At 39.7% G+C, this 18,900-nt stretch overlaps 1 protein-coding gene across 4 annotated transcripts in view; it reads right to left on the bottom strand.

Moving 5' to 3' along the window:
• The window catches only part of MGAT4A (mannosyl (alpha-1,3-)-glycoprotein beta-1,4-N-acetylglucosaminyltransferase, isozyme A), a 107,146-nt gene that overhangs the window by 25,467 nt on the left and 62,779 nt on the right, over positions 1 to 18,900 (bottom strand). For all 4 annotated transcript variants that reach the window (XM_013987863.2, XM_003124907.5, XM_021085703.1 and 1 more), the window contains 4 exon segments: positions 12,310 to 12,356; positions 10,303 to 10,416; positions 7,861 to 7,936; positions 1,264 to 1,378 (listed from right to left, as the gene is read on the bottom strand). In XM_013987863.2, coding sequence (XP_013843317.1) covers positions 1,264 to 1,378; positions 7,861 to 7,936; positions 10,303 to 10,416; positions 12,310 to 12,356 — 352 coding nt within the window.

Genomic DNA, 18,900 nt, shown 5'->3' with positions numbered 1-18,900 from the left:
GCCTATACCACAGCCACAGCAACTTGGAATATGAGGCAAGTCTATGACCTACACTGCAGCTCATGGCAACGCCAGATCTTTAACCCACTGTATAAGGCCAAGGATTGAACCCGTGTCCTCAATCATACTAGTTGGGTTTGTTACCACTGAGCCAATTCTGAGTTTCTTAACACCAGTAAATTTTGTTCACTCTTCAACTTTAAATATACTCTTCAACTTTAAATATACTCTTCAGTTGGGTAATTTAGGAATTTTAATGGAAAAAAAAACTTTAAGAACAAGCACCCCGGAGTTCCTGCTGTGGTGTGAGGGGGTGGGCAGCATCTCTGCAGCGCTGAGATGCAGGTTCGATCCCAGCCCAGCACAGGTGGTTAAGGATCGGGTGTTGCTACAGCTGTGGTGTCACAAGTGTGGCTCAGATCTGATCCCTGGCCTGGGAACTCCACATGCCGTGGAGTGGCAAAAAAATATTAATAATAATAAAAACCTTAAGCACCCAGATTTATCCATGAAAGCAACACATGAATACAAATTAATCACTGAACAAGAACTTCGTGTTCTACATCAAATACAAGGAATTTCTATTGGAAAACCATGGTGTGGCATTCATTTAAAAAGAACCCCGATCAGAGTTCCTGTTGTGGCTCAGTGTAAACAAATAGGACTAGCATCCATGAAGATGTCAGATTCGATCCTGGGTTAGGGATCGAGTGCTGAGGTGAGCTGTGGTGGAGGTCACAGATGAGGCCCGAATCTGGCATTGCTGTGGCCATGGCATGGGGGGCAGCTACAGCTCAAATTTGAGCCCTAGCCAGGGAACATTCATGTGCCATGGGTGTGGCCCTAAAAAAGACAATAAAATGAAAACAAAAGAACCCCAATCTTATAGAAGCACTGGGCTCTAAAACAGAAATTGGAGGTGTCAGAGAAGAAGGAACCAGATGTGCTTCCCAGGACTAGGGCTGGCTCTATGCAGACTTAACAAAAGCCAGCAGGCTGCCTTTCAGAGCTCCAGAGTACATCTTACCATCTTAGAGCTCTCCAAATACTATTTTGGGTTAATTTTCAACACTCTATACATGGAAGTTTACCTAAGTCAAGTTTCCTCAAAAGCAATCCATTTCCAGAGGTTTCCTTTTTTTAAAAGACAACTTTAGGTCAAAACCAAAAAAAAAAAAAAAAAAAAAAAAAAAAAAAAAGAGTTTAAGATTCTAAGAGTCGCAGTTAGTTAAGAAAAATAGATAAATCTGATACTTTTCTTACCAATGAAGCCCAGCTGGGAGAACTCAAGTATCATCCATTCCTCAGAAGAAAGCTGAAGTGCAAAATTCTTTATGGTATTAAAATAATTCTGTTTGACAATAATATCATCTTCAAGCTACCAAAAAAAGGTGAATAATTACATCAATAAATCAGAAAGAGAAAAGAAGATTTAGACAGGACAGGATTTATTATAGAAAGGCACAAACACACTTTTATAATGAAAATCAAGAAAACAATGGTGAAAATGATAAAAATATAAAAAATAAACCTCATTAAAATAAAACAAGGAAAATAAAATGGCAGATGCAGACAGCACGTCCACGAAACCGTATCCTTAGTGTGAGAAATAACAATACTACCCATGAGTCATGACTTCTGGTCTTTTCATGGTGCCCAATATGATTTCATACTATATCCTGGTTTCTTTTCAAAAGAAAAAAAAGCTAGCCGCTTTCTTTCTCTGCCCTCCACCCTGTGGGCGGAGGTGCCTGATGTCAAAGGCTGGGTGAGCACCTTGACACCTTCTCTGTGAACACACAGCACAGGTAGACCCAGACCTACCTGAAGGCTCCCACTCACCTTTACATCTTCATAAAAAAGGGACCCTATTAACGAAACCGGCTTTTTTCTCTTAATATATTATGAACACCTTTCCTAGTTAATAAGCATATATTTAATGTATTCTCTTTAAGGGAGCTCCTGTTGTAGCTCAGTGGTAACGAACCCAACCAGTATCCATGAGGATGCAGGTTCGATCCCTGGCCCCCTCAGTGGGTTAAGGATAGGGCGTTGCCGTGAGCTGTGGTATAGGTTACAGATGGAACTGAGATCCCATGTTGCTGTGGCTGTGGTATAGGCTGGTAGCTGCAGCTGTGATTTGACCCCTAGCCTGGGAACGTCCATATGCTGTGAGCGTGGCTCTAAAAAAACCTGTCTTTAATAGAGGCATAATATTTCTTGGGATTGATGGACAAATCATTCAACTGTTCCTAGGCAGATATCCTGGTTGTTTCTCATTCTTTGTCAATGCAAACAATGCTGCTATAGATATGTTTATACTTTGTAGCAGTGTTATTTCATTTCTGTAGGATAGGTTCCTGAAAGTTTTTTTTTTTTTGGCTTTTCTAGGGCTGCACCTGTGGCATATGGAAGTTCCAGGCCAGGGACTGATTCAAAGCTGTAGCTGCCAGCCTACACCACAGCCACAGAAACGAGGGATCTGAGCCACATCAGCAACCTACACCACAGCTCATGGCAATGATGGATCCTTAACCCACTGATGGAGGCCAGGGATTGAACCCACATCCTTATGGATCCTAATTGGGTTCATACCGCTAAGCCATGACGGGAACTTCTCTAAAAGTTCTCTTTTTATATTTTAAAAGACATTTTCAAAATACTTAGGAAGCTGTAGCAACTCAGAGAGCCAGTTAATCCCAGGTGCTTTGCTAACCCCTCATGTTACTGGGATGTTTCCCAGTTCCACACAGACCAAGGATCAGACTTCTTCCCCCATCTCCTTTTAAAACATTGTAAAGTCACAAGATGATTTTAACAGCCTACCTTTTTTTTTCATTTTTGAAAGTTTTATTTTATTTTATTTGCTTTTTATTTTTTAGGGCTGCACCCGTGGCATATGGAGGTTCCCAGGCTAGGGGTCTAATCGGAGCTACAGCTGCTGACCTACGCCACAGCCACAGCAACGCCAGATCCTTAACCCACTGAACGAGGCCAGGGATCCAACCAGCAACCTCATGGTTCCTAGTTGGATTGGTTTCCACTGGGCCATGACGGGAACTACCCTTGAAAGTTTTATTGAAGTATAGTTGATTTACCATGTTGTGGTAATCTCTGCTGTGCAACAAAGTGATTCAGTCATACCTGTACACACATCCATTCTCTTTCAGATTCTTCTTCCTCGAAGATTATCACAGAATACCAGGTACAGTTCCCTGTGTTATACAGCATAATATTCTACTTCTTAATTACACATGATCATTTCTGTTATCTACTAAATAATGTTCACTTGCTTTAGTGTTTAAAATTTTCATGTATTTAAGTTCTATAAGCTTTTTTCCAATCTGTGAAGTTCTACCTGTGCAGAAACAGTAGTAGTATTTGGAAAGGTATGGTTTTTGACTGGTCAAATATTTATGGAGCTCTCATTATGTTCCAGACACAGTACTAAACCTTGCGAGCCCATCAGTGAACAGAAAAAACATTTTTTTTTTTTTTTTGTCTTTTTGCCTTTCCTAGGGCCACTGCTGTGGCATATGGAGGTTCCCAGGCTAGGGGTCAAATCGGAGCTGTAGCCACCGGCCTACTCCAGAGCCACAGCAACATGGGATCCGAGCCGCCTATGCAACCCACACCACAGCTCACGGCAATGCCGGATCCTTAACCCACTGAGCGAGGCCAGGGATCGAATCCGAAACCTCATGGTTCCCAGTCGGATTCGTTAACCACTGTCCCATAATGGGAATTTCAGAAAAAACATGTTTCATGCCCTGAGAGCTCATAGGGAAGCTGGAAGGAAAACCAGACAAAGCACAGGGCTACACAGTCACCTGACCTTGCTTTTTCAAAGAAGAGATGCTCACACTTAAACCCAGACCTTGACTGTGGATGCCCAAAGGAAAGACGATCCCAGTACCAGGCAATTCCAAGTGTTTGCAATAAGTAGATTAAAAACCAAGCTTGGAGCCAATTTAAATATACACAAGTGTACAGGAAATAAGCAAATGCCTACTTAAAATTCGGTACACTAATTTTGGTTACCACTGAAAATTCACATTTTTATATTGTTAGAACAACTGCTTTGCTCCAGTCTCACATCTCATCACACAAAACAATTTTGCTTTTTTTTTTTTTAAAAAAAAGACCATTTTAGAGAATTGTAGACTCATATACGCAATTGTAAAAAATAACACAGATCACAAATACCCTCAATTCAGTGTTCCCCAATAGACATCCTCCAATATAACTACAGTACAATATCACTAGTAGCAATGGATTTTGACATATTTCATCCATCTTATTCAAACTTCACCAGTTTTACATGCACTCAGTCATGTGTGTGTGTGTGTGTGTGTGTGTGTGTGTGTGTGTGTGTGTGTGTGTGTGTGTTTAGTTTCATGCAATGTTATCACGTTGGCTCAGGTAGCTGCAGAGGTACAAGTTTGATCCCTGGCCCAATGCAGTGGGTTAAAGGATCCAGTGTTGCTGCAGCTATGGTGTAGGTCACAGCTGCAGACTGGATTCAATCCCTGGCCCATGAACTTCCATATGCCACAGGTGCAACCCCCAAAAAATTAAAAAAAAAAAGAATTCTATAGAAATGGAATCTACATGTAACCTCTTTTTTAGCATGTAGAAGTTCCCAGGCTAGGGGTTGAATCAGAGATGCAGCTGCAGGCTTAGACCACATGCAGGCTTACACCACAGCCACAGCAACACCAGATCCAAGCTATGTCTGTGACCTACACCACAGCTCATGGCAATGACAGATCCTTAACCCACTAGCCAGGAATTGAACCCGCATCCTCATGGTTACTAGTCAGATTTGTTTCCACTGCACCACAATGGGAACTTCCTACATGTAACCTTTTAAGAACACCTTTTTAAGCTGAGCATAATTCCTCTGAGATCCAAGATGGTGCATATCATAGTTCGAATCTTTTCATGTTTGAGTACTCCAGGGTATGGATACATCACAGGTTGCTTAACCAGGCACCTGCTGAAGAACATATGGGTGGTTCCCAGGTTTTGCTTTTATGCATGAAGCTGCTATGAGCCCTCATGTACTGGTCTTTGAGTAAACATAGGTGCTTCTCTGACATCAGCATTCTGTCAGGACAAAGGGCCACTCTTTGAAAAATCTAACATATCTCTCATTAGTGAAAACTAGTTTATAGAAGGAAGCTAGAAGACAAGGTGTAAAATACTGCTTTCGTGGTATGCAACCATAGTATCAGAAAGAAGCAGAATATTATATTTGCATTTTCGTTTCAATTTGTAAAACATACAAGGAGAGATCAAAACGGTGGTTACCCCTGGGGGAAGGAGGAAACGCAGGAAGAAGGACAAGGCTAAAAAGGAGACTCCTGTAAATATGCTTTATTTTACATAAGTTTTGATTTGGGAATGTTAAGTTTTTGTTTTGTTTTGTGTTTTTTGTCTTGTCTTTTGTATTTCTAGGGCCGCACCCACGGCATATGGGAGTTCCCGGGCTGGGGGGGTCCAATTGGAGCTGTAGCCCCCAGCCCGCACCACAGCCACAGCAATGCCAGAGCCGAGCCATGTCTGTGATCTACACCACAGCTCACAGCAACGCCGGATCCTTAATCCACTGAGCGAGGCCAGGGAAGGAACCCACAACCTCATGGTTCCTAGAAGGATTCGTTTCCGCTGTGCCATGACGGGAACTCCTGGGAATGTTATGTTTTTTTACAACTAAAAAGGAAAAACAAATCCTAAAAAAAAAAACAAATGGGAAAAAAAAAATGGAAACGAATGAACCTAGTTTCATATCAAGTTGGCAGTGTAGTCACACAGGAAGAATTTCATCCAGTGACTTTCAAACATGGAATTTTGACTATATATCCATATCAGAATATACTCTTGGGGGGAAAAGGACAAAATAATTTTTAATTGCATTTAGTAGTTTCATTGTTAGTAGTGTATTGATATTTTGAAATATGACTTAGCTATACAGCAGAAATTAACACAATATTGTAAATCAACTATACTTCAATAACATTTTTTTTTAAATAAAAAAAAAAAAAATAGGGAAAATAGGGAATTCCCGTCATGGCTCAGCAGTTAACGAACCTGACTAGTATCCATGAGGACGCAGTTCAAGGATCTCTGGCCTCGCCCAGGGGGTTAAGGATCTGGCACTGCTGTGAGCTGTAATGTAGGTAGCAGATGCAGCTCAGATCCCGAGTTGCTGTGGCTGTGGTGTAGGCTGGCAGTTGCAGCTCCCAATGGATCCCTAGCCTGGGAACCTCCATACGCCCCCGGGGGCGGCTCTAAAATGCAAAAAGACAAAAAAATAAAATATAAATAAAAATAAAAAATAAAAAAATAAAGGAAATCTACTATCAAAATCTAGGGTGGTGCATCCTGTTATAGAAAAGGTCATGTTTTGACTCGTCATCATTTACATTTTCCATCCTGTGAACCAAGGACAGGTTCAGGCACACATGAGTGCAGATGGCCCAGAGTACAATGTCAAAGGTGACAATATTCGTCAAGAAGTCGCCTTTCCATGTGATGGCGTCTCTTCTTTCTCCCCCCTCCCCCCACACCCGGGAGCTCTTCCAAACCATTTCCTTCCCTTCCTTTTCAAGCAGATCCAGGGCTGCTTCTTGCCACTCTCATCCAAAGCACCTCCCTGGAAAGGATCTAATAAACTTTTATACAGGGGAAAAAAAAAAAACAGCTGACAGACTTTGTGGGTTCTAGCTCTCCGGGAATTACATTCTGAGCAAGGGATAAAATCCTTTGGTTAAAGAAGTGACATTCCAATGGTGAAATTGAAGCTTGAGTATTAAGGAAAATAAGATCTGGAAGAAATAAGAGCTTCCTGGAATGATTTAAGTTGTTGCCTACCTGGCTACCTTAACCTGTATCACTATGGACTTATTCTTGGAGCCATGCTGAGAAAAGTTGAAGCATTAGAACTACAGGATAGCTTTACTATCTTCAATATAAATGTAAATGTATTGCAGCACACACACAAAAACTATCTACCATGAGACCACTAAAATAGCTATGAGGAAATTCTTCGTTAAAATTTGCCAAATTTTTTTTTTTTTTTTTTTTTTTGTCTATTTAGGGCTGTACCCGAGGCATATAGAGGTTCCCAGGCTAGGGGGTGAATCAGAGCTGTAGCTGCAGGCTTACACCACAGCCACAGCAACGCCAGATCCCAGCTGACTCTGCGACCTACACCATAGCTCACGGCAATGCCAGATCCTTAACCCACTGGCAGAGGCCAGGGATCAAATCTGCATCCTCATGGATGTGAGTCAGGTTTGTTAACTGCTGAGCCACAATGGGAACCCCTAAAATCCTCCAAGTAATTAAATCTTAGTTCTTATTAACAGTGGAGAATGGGAGGATGAGAGAAGATGGAGGGATGGAGCAAAGGAAGAAGATAAGTGACCCATCCATCACTGGCCCCCTAAGCGGAGCCCTAGTGTCTGAGCTCCACTATTGAGTGGAGCCACAGTGCCCACATTCTCAGCGATGTGACAGGACCTTCTGCTCTCTGGTACACTGTTATGATCCTATACATCTTAGAGAGTTTATGCTTTTAAACCTTTTTTTTAATGAAAATATACCTCTGATGATCCTGCTGTATAGCACTGGGAACTATGTCTGGTCACTTACGATGGAGCATGATAATGTGAGAAAAAAAGAATGTATACATGTATGTGTGACAGGGTCACCTTGCTGTATAGCAGAAAATTGACAGAACACTGTAAACCAGCTATAATGGAAAAATTAAAAATCAGTATAAAAAAAGAAAATATAACCTTGATATTACTTCTTTAAAAGTGTGAAAAACATTAAAGGAAAACCCACACTTACCTGGATGTAATATATGCCCTTTTCCTGGGCATACATCATTAGAAAACAATAATCTAGGTTTTGTTTTGTTCTCCATCTGAAATACAAATTTTCAAAATTAAATTGGGAATGAGACTCAAATTGAGCAAACTAAGGGTAAATGTATAATAGTTTATAATATATAATAATAGTTTATAATATATACATAGATATGAGATATATTACATATTCTCAATGTGTGTATTATACATCAGAAAGATAGACAGGGAGACAAATGTGATACAACCACTTAGGAAAGAGTGAAAAAAAATTTACTTGTCTCTAACAAGGACTTTATCAAAATATATTCTCAGAGTTCCCATTGTGGCTCAGCAGTAACGAGCCCAACTAGTATCCATGAGGATGTGGGTTTGATCCCTGGTCTCATTCAGTGCGTTAAAGGATCCAGTGTTGCTGTGAGCTGCAGTGTGAATCACAAACAAGGCTTGGTTCCCATGTTGCTATGGCTGTGGCCTAAGCTGGCAATTGCAGTTCTGATTCAACCCCTAGCCTGGGAACTTTCATATGTGGCAGGTATGGCCTTAAAAAGAAAGAAAAAAAAAAATATATATATATATGTAGGAGTCTATGGGAAGGACACTCCTTCTAGAGATATATTAGGATATTATAGGCACTGAAAATTCAGCAGTAAATAGATTTGTTGAAAAAAGTTTTTTAATTTCATGTTTTCCAAATTTTCTTGATCAACAGCCCTTTTTTTCAGTAACATCTTAATATCTCTGGGAACTAGTACTTTCCAGACAGGTAAAAAATTAATATGTATAGAATGCTTAAAAAAATCCAAAATATCATATTAAAATTTACAATATTAAGTCCTTTTGGTGAATTCTTACTAGCCTACAGAAACATACTGACCAATGATAAATAAGACAAGTGGTTTGTCTTTTTTTTTAAGGGCTGCACTCATGGCATATAGAAGTTTCCAGGGTAGGGACTGAACCTGAGCCACAGCTGTGTCTTATGCCAGATCGTTTAACCCACTACTCTGGGCTAGGGACCAAATCTGTGCCTCTGCAGGGACCCCAGATGCTGCAGTTGGATTCTTTTTGTCTTTTTAGGACTGCACCTGCAGCATATGGAGGTTCCCAGGCTAGGGGTCTAATCAGAGCTGTAGCTCCTGGCCTACACCAGAGCCGTAGCAATGCCAGATCCGAACCGAGTCTTTGACTTACACCACAGCTCATGGCAATGCCGGATCCTTAACCCACTAAGTGAGGCCAGGGATCGAACCCGAATCCTCATGGTTCCCAGTCGGATTTGTTTCCGCTGCGCCATGACAGGAACTCCTGCAATCGGATTCTTAACCCACTGTACCACAGCAAGAGAACTCTGAGAAGTGGTTTTTCCAAAAGCCAGTTTAAAAATAAAACAACAAAATGAAAGTTTTGAATGACTAACTAAACTTCTCCAGAAAATACCTTACAAGTTGTTCTGAATTTAATGAGTTTATCTAGAGATTGCTTTTTGTTAGTCTGTTTTAATGAAATTCAACCCTAAATTTTTTAAATAAAGTTATATTTATTGAGAGATAATTAACCAAATATGGACATACCTGTCTTTGTGACAAATTAAAATTCAAGAAATGTAATAAATCTGGAGTTCCCGTTGTAGCTCAGTGGTTAACGAATCTGACTAGGAACCATGAGGTTGTGGGTTCGATCCCTGGCCTTGCTCAGTGGGTTGAGGATCCGGCGTTGCTGTGAGCTGTGGTGTGGGTCACAGATGCGACTTGGATCCCATATTGCTGTGGCTCTGGTGTAGCCAGAAGCAAGAGCTCCGATTCAACCCCTAGCCTGGGAACCTCCATATGCTGAGAGAGCGGCCCTAGAAAAGGCAAAAAGACACAAAAAAAGAAAAAAAAAGAAAAAAAGAAATGTAATAAATATCTTCCCCCAATTTTTTTTCTGCTTATAGACAAAAATTCAAAAATGATTCCATTCAATATCTCTTAGATTACTCTGATTTAATAACACAATGAAAGTTTCTAACTCCTTAATTTTAGAGATTTAGAGAGAATTAATCCAACCAATTATTTATTGCAGTGTAGTTGTGCAGAAGAGTATTATTGTTTCTATCACTTTTATTAAATCAGTTCTCCTTTATGTCATATACAGATGTGCGGTATCTCTCTGGACTAACTTTTGGGTTATATTAATACACTCTCAAGAAAAGGTATAACATCACAGAGCAGCATAGCTGTAATAATCATTAGGTTTCCCAAATTCAAACTCATCATCTCATCAGAAACATCACAGAATTTCCAATAAAATAACCAAAAAATCCTTAGCTCTTACTACTCAGCACAAACTTCAAATGAGTTAGTTGAGCTTCACTAAATAAGAAGGACATTTATATGATACATATACTGACAAGGATGTGGCATTCTAAACACCACAGGCTCACCTTACTCTTTCTTTAGAATCTCCAAATGTCTCCTTTAAGTTTGTCAGGTCAGGATAATAGCTTTCAGGAGGCGAAATTATTTCCAACAAGCCAGAAGATATTTCTTTAGAAAACCTATCATTAAAAAAGTTTGCGGAATTACTTAAATTAAGTCCTGTGAGATTTTATATCTTAATGATCAACTACTGTGTTTAACATAAAAATACTGGGAGTTCCCATTGTGGCTCAGTGACAACAAGCCCAACTAGTATCCATGAGGATGCAGGTTCAATCCTTGGCCTCACTCAATGGGTTAAGGATCTGTTGTTGCCATGAGTTGTGGTGTAGGTCACAGACATGGCTTGGATCCCACGTTGCTGTGGGTGTGGTGTAGGCTCACAGCTGCAGCTCTGATTTGACCTCCAGCCTGGGAACTTCCATATGCTGTGGGTACAACCCTAAAAAAAAAAAAAAAAAAAAAAAAAATCTGTAAGGTATACGCTATTGTCACAATGTCTTACGTGAAGCAGCTCATCATTGATTTTATCTGCCAGAAAATACAGATTTTTTTTCCCCAATAGCACAGGTTTTTTTTTTTTTTTTTTTTTAAATAACGCTTAAAAACATTGTAAAATACTAAAACCTTAGAGTAGTTTAGAAATCCTAGGCCAATAGCAGTATTAAATTTCTAAAAAGTATCAGAATTTTAAAAAAGAACAATCAAGGGGTCAAAGAAAATAGGAAGAAAAACAAACTAATGAACTATGTTTATATCTATATACATATATATGCAAAAATAAAAGTTCTTCAATTTTCAGGAAGGCTTAGTTGTGAGGTATAGACCATCTGTCATTCTAAGCTAGTATTTCTTAACTGGGGGCAATCTTGTCCCCTGAGGACATTGAGCAACGTTTGTGCCAAGGTTGAAAAACTGTTGTCAAGCTTTTAAAATCAATCTTAGCTGATTTAAATGTACTTTGTTTCACATATGTATTCTCCCTTAGCTCATGTTTGCAAATCTCCAAAAAAAATGCTTGTGCAATTAACTGCTTGTGCACAAATGTTTCTAGTGCTTCATTGTACTTGGGGGCGGGGCGGGGTGGGGCGGGGGCAGGGGCGGGTGGCTTTGTTTTCCTGCACTTTGAGGACAAAGAGAATTAACAGAATAACAGCAGGAGCCCCATGGACCTGCCCATAGGTTTGGGGGAAGAGAGTCTAGTAATCATTGCCTCCTTTCTATATTTAAGGATTCTCTACCAATTTGTGTTTGCATCAAGGCTGCCAAGAAATTGAGCACTTGAGGAAAAAAATCTAACAAATGCACAATTTCATCCTGAAGTATGCACACATTTTTAAAAATTTCTGGGTTTAGCACTCTGATCGACAAAGATAGAGCCATTTTATCTTTGACCTAGAGCTGGCAAATAACTGTTGCTTTTCTTTTGTCTTTTAAGTAGAAGATATGCCTTTGGGAAGCAAAAACAGTTAGCATTCCAATGAACAAACTCCTATCAGGATTAAGTTTCATGATATCACTATTAAAATTACAAAGGCAATCTTATAAAAACAAATAGTACCTGCAACTTACTAAGATTTCCATCTGTTACCTGCTATATGCCCAGTTCACAGTTAATTGCTAATAAACCTTGGCAGATTTTAGACATAGTTTAGAACTGAGGTTTGAAACTGAAACCTATCTGCCCTGACAGAGTAAAAGTTTTTTCTTGATAAACAGAGGGTAAAAGATTTAAGTGAGCTCATATGAACCTCTATTCACTGTCTTCAAGATTTAAAACTGCTGTCTGATAGTTTTACATATATATGACACTCAAGTCTTTTCTATAATGAAATACACCAATGAGTCCTTTCAGATAATTTGAAATATACATGAAAACTTTATGATAAGGTAAAAGACCAATGACAGGTGTTCCAGTGAACACTGAACTCCACAGAAAAATGAACCATAAAAGAAGGCATTTTCTTTCGGCAAAAGAGCCAAGAAACAAATTTGCATAATTAAGAACTTACTCTTTCTCGAGGTTGGCTACAACACCATGTACATAATCAATATCTGTCTGGGAAAGAAAAAAAAAATTGTACCCACATTCATGTTGTATTTTTATTTAACTTTTAATTCTGAACTCAAAATTAAGTAAATGATGAAAACATTCACTGAAAACATATTGACTTTTCAGACAACTTATGGGGATCAGAGTTCTGTATTTTACTTTATTGCACAGCTATATTTCACTGAGTACTTACCAATACAATAAGCAGATCCATGAGTTTTATGGTTTTCAATTGTCTATGTTCAATTCAATAGAAAAAAAACTAAGCATGGAAACTATTTCTACTTCTGCAATATCCAAACTGTAGGTAGTGACGAAGTAACAGATGCAGCATGCTACAGGGGAAAATTTTTCTACTTTGAATCAAAAACCTAGTTCAGAGAGTTCCCTTCCTGGCTCAGCAGTTAATAAGCCAACTAGGAGCCATGAGGATGCGGGTTTGATCCCTGTCCTCGCTCAGTGGGTTAGGGATCCGGCATTGCCATGTGCTGTGATGTAGGATGGAGACGTGCCTCAGATCTGCGTTGCTGCCGCTGTGGTGTAGGCTGGCAGCTACAGCTCCGATTGGACCCCTAGCCTGGGAACCTCCATATGCCGTGGGTGCGGCCCCAAAAGAAAAAAATAATAATAAAAAAATTAAAAAATAAACCTAGGTTCCAGATTTGCCTCTCTAGCTACTGGCCTATATAATTTAAATCAAATCACTTCTTTAAGCTTCAGTTTCCTATCTAATTAAAAAAAAAAAGATGGAAGGAAATAATACCTCAGATATTATGACATTAGATGATGAAGCTATGTAATAAAAAGCTCTATTATTCTGTATTATTATTATTACTATTGTTATTATTATCACTAGGCTGTTAATGAGAATCCAAGTCAAGAGCACATTAATCAGCCAGAAATAAACCTCTATGGAACCCATGAATTTTAAAATTATATACAAGTGAATAGCCAATGCTTCCTACCATTTTAAAAAAATCTTTGGTTGCCCTTACAGCATGTGGAAGCTCCTGGGCCAGAGACTGAGTCTGCACCACAGCAGCCAACGGAGCTGCTGCAGTGACAAGGCCAGACCCTTAATCTGCTGTACCACAAGGGAACTCCCCACCAATTTTAAATACAGTGATGACTTAAAATGTCCAACTGTTAAAAGGAATCAATGATATATCTAGTATGATATATGCTGTAAAGACTACCAAAATACCTCATACCTGAGGAAACTAAAACAAACCAACAAAGATAAAGCTTAACCCTGGAAATTACAAAAGTACTGAATCATAAAAAGTTGTTTTAGAGGAGGTTTTTTTTTTTTGGAAAAGTATTTAAATTTTAATTTCTGTTACCTCAAAGTAATTTCTATTTTTTATTGTTAAAGACTTAGGAGTGAGACCTCTTATTAAGACCATATCCTTCAGAGAACAGACTTGTGGTTCCAAGGGGGAGAAGGCTGGGTTAGCAGATAGAAGCTATTATATTTGGAGGGGATAAAGAAAAAGTCCTACTGCATAGCACAGAGAACTCTCTTCAATGTTCTATGATAAACCATAATGGAAAAGAATTTTTTTAAAAAGAGCGTGTGTGTATATGTGTGTGTACACACACACATATATATAATTGAATCACTTTTCTGTACAGCAGAAATTAACACAACATCGTAAATCAACTATACTTCAATTTAAAAAATAAGTTAAAATCGGAGTTCCCGTCATGGCTCAGTGGTTAACGAATCCGACTAGGAACCATGAGGTTGCGGGTTGGATCCCCGGCCTTGCTCAGTGGGTTAAGGATCCGGCGTTGCTGTGAGCTGTGGTGTAGGTTGCAGACGCAGCTTGTATCCTGCGTTGCTGTGGCCTGGTGTAGGCCGGAAGCAACAGCTCCGATTCAACCCCTAGCCTGGGAACCTCCATATGCCACAGGAGCGGCCCAAGAAATGGCAAAAAGACAAAAAAAACAAAAAAAAAAAAACACCATTTATATGTAAGTTTACTAATCATTTCATTCTACGAATATTCACTTGGTGTCTACACCATAAACTGGGATGTATGTATCATATCTATTATCATCAAGCTCTGAGTACAGATTAGTAAATAAAATAGACAAGATCTTTGTCTTGTGGAATTTAAAATTCGTGGAAGAGTCAATCCATTAAAAAAAAACAGCATTGGGGAGTTCCATCGTGGCTCAGTGGTTAATGAACCTGACTAGCATCCATAAGGACACGAGTTCCATCCTTGGCCTCACTCCGTGAGTTAAGGATCCCACATTGCTATGGCTGTGGCATAGGCTGGCAGCTACAGCTCTGATTTGACCCCTAGCCTGGGAACCTCCATATGCCACAAGTGTGGCCCTAAAAAGACAAAAGACAAAAATCAAACAAACAAAAAATGGTATTGGATTAGTATATGCACACCAAGGTATATGGAATGACTGGCCAATGGGACCTGCTGTAGAGCATAGGGAACTCTATCCAATATTCTGTGATAATCTGTGTGGGAAAAGAATCTGTAAAAGAATGGATGTGTGTACATGTATAACTACATCACTTTCTTGTACAGCAGAAATTATTACAACATTATAAATCAACTACACATCAATAAAACTTAAAAAAAATTTTTAAACACAAAAACCAACACTAGGAGTTTCCTGGTGGCTTAATAGTTAGGATTTGGCTTTCACCTCTGTGGTCCAGGTTCAATTCCTGGTCTGGAAACTGAGATTCCAGAACAAGCTGCTGCATACCATGGCCAAAAACCAACAAACAAAAAACCCTAAAATAATATCTATAAACATATACGTATATAAATATTTGTTAAGTGCTGTATAATTAGCATATAATGAAGGAAAAGAAGTAACCTAATAAAAGGAGAGTCAAAGTCTCTGGAGACTTGACATTTGGACTCAAATATGACACATATTTCTAGTCACATCTATAAAAATCAACAGAAAATACTAAAAGGAATATTTTAAGTTAATGGATATGTTAATTAGGGCTTTGTCTCTGCCCTTAGGGTATATGCAAGATGATCCACTGGACTAGATCATACTGCAAAATTTTCTATTTTGGATCTACTTTAGGGGTATAATATGCTATTACTCGAACGCATATGTACAGATGGGAAAGACATGACCAGTGGGAGGCTGGGCAGGAAAGTCTGGCTCGCACTGCAGTCCTGGACAAGTCCTGGTGAGACAGAAAGGTTGAACTGGCCCAAGAGGCCAGAAGGTGGTTTCTGGCTTAGGCTTGATAACATTATTCAAGGTGTCCCTATGTTTGCTCATCTTCCTTCTACCCATTCTTGGAAAAAATTACACTTGAAATCTTAAGGCTGTGAAAGGACTTGCTTAGGACTCAGAAGCCCACTGGTCAATGGTCCTCAGCCTACGAAGTAGCAGGAGGCCAGGGAAGCAGCACTGTTAATGGGCCTTTGGGCTGCCCACTGATACAAGGACAGAGTTTGGAGTACCTGCCTTTGACACCCACACACCCAGGTGGTATAAAGTTCTAGGCAGCATGAAAAGTTTGTATTGCTGGGTTCCCGTCATGGCGCAGTGGTTAACGAATCCGACAGGAACCATGAGGTTGCGGGTTGGATCCCTGGCCTCGCTCAGTGGGTTAAGGATCTGGTGCTGCCGTGAGCTGTGGTGTAGGTTGCAGATTCGGCTCGGATCCCTCGTTGCTGTGGCTCTGGCGTAGGCCAGTGGCTACAACTCCGATTCGACCCCTAGCCTGGGAACCTCCATGTGCCGCGGGAGTGGCCCAAAGAAATAGCAAAAAGACAAAAAAAAAAAAAAAGAAAAGTTGTAATGTTAAGTGTAAGACAGTTCATCTGAAAAAAAGACCCAAAAGCAGTTTTCCCAAGCTATTTAAAGACATGCTATTGTCTCTGGTTTGCATTCTTTTTGAAAATATGTAGTATTCGTACTTTCTTTTTTTTTTTTTTTTGGTCATTTTTGGCTGCCCCATGGCATATGACATATGGAGCTCCCAGGCCGGGGATCAGAGCCACAGTCCTGACCAAAGCCACAGCCGCAGCAACACAGGATCCCTAACACACTGTGCCGGGCTGGGGACAGACCCCCGTCCTTGGCTCCCAAGACACCACTGACCCTGTTGCACCACAGAGGAAGCTCCACTTTCTTTTTTTGAACATAGTGTGTCTTTTTTTGGCTTCTTTTAAGATCTTCTCTTTAACTCTGGTTTTCAGCAATCTGATTAGGACACACTATGAAGTGGTTTTCTGTATGTTTATTCTGCTTAGGGTTTGTGAGCTTCTTGAATCCGAGGTATTATATTTTTTTTTAAATATGGAAAACGGGAGTTCCCATCATGGCGCAGCAGAAATGAATCCTACTAGGAACCATAAGGTTGTGGGTTCAATCCCTGGCCTTGCTCAGTGGGTTAAGCATCCAGTGTTGCCATGAGCTGTGGTGTTCGTCACAGACACAGCTTGGATCTAGCATTGCTGTGGCTCTGGTGTAGGCCTTTGCTGCAGCTCCAATTAGACCCCTAGCCTGGGAACCTCCATATGCTGTGGGTGTAGCCCTAAAAAGACAAAAAATAAAAATAAATAAATATAACATGGAAAAGTTTCAGCCATTATCCCTTCTTTCTCTGCTCATCTGGAACTCCAATTTTGCATATTACAGACAAGTTAATTATAAGTTGCTGATGTACTTTTATTTTTTCAGTCTTTTTCACTATATACTTAATTTTGGATAAATTCTATTGTTTTTCTTTAATTCACTGACCTTTTCTTCTGCAGCAGGTAATCTGCTGTTAAGCCTTTAGAGTAAATTTTTAATTTCAGATATTGCACTGTTCACTGCTATATGTTTCATTTAATTCTCTTATACACAGATATCCCTCCCTTTTCAAAAGTTTGGTTTATGTCATTTCACTTAGATGAAAGACCTATATTAGTACTCGCTTTTGCTAAGCAAAAGAAATCTGAAGGGGATTTTTGCTTTTACAAAAAACAGGTAATTGCTTCACTTTAAGCCATTTTTGGTGTACAAAAGTTTCATAGGAATGCTCCACTTTCAGATAGCAGGGGAAACCTGTGTCTTCCATTCTATTCCTCTTTGTGTTATTTCTTTCAAGTACTTGAAATGTGCATAATAGTTGTTTTATTGTCCTTATCTGTCAGTTCTATCACCTCTGTCATTTATAGATTTGCTCCTAATGGCTAAGTTTTCTTCTGGTTATGAGTCACTTTTTTTGTTTTGGTTTGGTTTTTGCTCCTTGGAATACTAATGGTTTTTTATTTGATACTGGACATTATATATGGACTTTTTTTTTTCTTTTGTTTTTTTTAGGGTCACACCCACAGCATATGGAAGTTTCCAGGCTAGGGGTCGAATCAGAGCTACAGCTGCCAGCCTACGACATAGCCACAGCAATGCCAGATCCGAGCCACAGCTTCAACCTACACCACAGCTCACAGCAACACTGGATCCTTCCCACTCCTGGGTATCTATCCAGAGAAAACCATGACTCAAAAAGATACACGTACTCCAATGTTCACTGCAGCACTATATACAATAGCCAAGACATGGAAACAACCTAAATGCCCATCGAAAGAGGAGTGAATAAAGAAGATGTGGTACATATACACAATGGACTATTACTCAGCCATTAAAAGGAAAGAAACAGTGGAATGTGCAGCAACGTGGATGACCTAGAAATTATCATGCTACATGAAGTCAGTCAGTGAGACACCAACCCCATATGCTATTACTTACATGCGGAATCTAAAAAAAGGACACAATGAACTTCTTTGCATAACAGATACTGACTCACAGACTTTGAAAAACTTATGGTTTCCAAAGGAGACAGGTTGGGGGTTGGGGGGTGGCTTGGGGGATTGGGATGGAAATGCTATAAAATTGGGTTGTGATGTTCATTGTACAACTATAAATATAATAAAATTCATTGAGTAATTTCAAAAATTAAAATAAAGTTCATTGAGGGAAAAAAAAACTAGCACAAAAAGAAATCTATAGATTAACCTGAGTTGTAAATGCAGATATAAACTCATCAATAAAATACTGGCAAATCAAAAAACAAACAAACAAAAAAACCACATAGGATCCTCAACCCACCAAGTGAGGCAAGGATCAAATCCGAGTCCTCATAGATACTAGTCAGATTTGTTGCCACTGAGCTACAACAGGAACTCCTAATGTGGACACTGTTGAGTGTCATGATTCTGCTGTCTTCTTTTAGACACTGCTGAGCTTTATTCCAGCAGGTAGCTTTCTGTGGATCAGTTGGTTCCTATCAGCCTCTTTCTAAGCTTAGCTGGGGTGGGTCTAGAGTAACCACTTCAAGGATAGTTCAGCTCCTCTGGAGTCTTTGTCGAATACCTGGCATGATCACCATGGACTTACCATTTTGGCTAGTGACCCTCATCCTATGTGAGCAACGGGATTTCGTTCAGGTTATAGCTCCCTGATCATTCTTTTCCCAGAGCTGTGGCACTTCACCCTGAGTGTATGTGATCCAGTACAACAAAGACTCAAAGGCACCATCGTTCCCTGTATAGGAGTC

The sequence above is a fragment of the Sus scrofa genome, chromosome 3 (genome assembly GCF_000003025.6).
Source record: "Sus scrofa isolate TJ Tabasco breed Duroc chromosome 3, Sscrofa11.1, whole genome shotgun sequence".
NCBI classification, from domain to species: domain Eukaryota; kingdom Metazoa; phylum Chordata; class Mammalia; order Artiodactyla; family Suidae; genus Sus; species Sus scrofa.
This window is presented reverse-complemented; position numbering and strand designations above follow the sequence as displayed.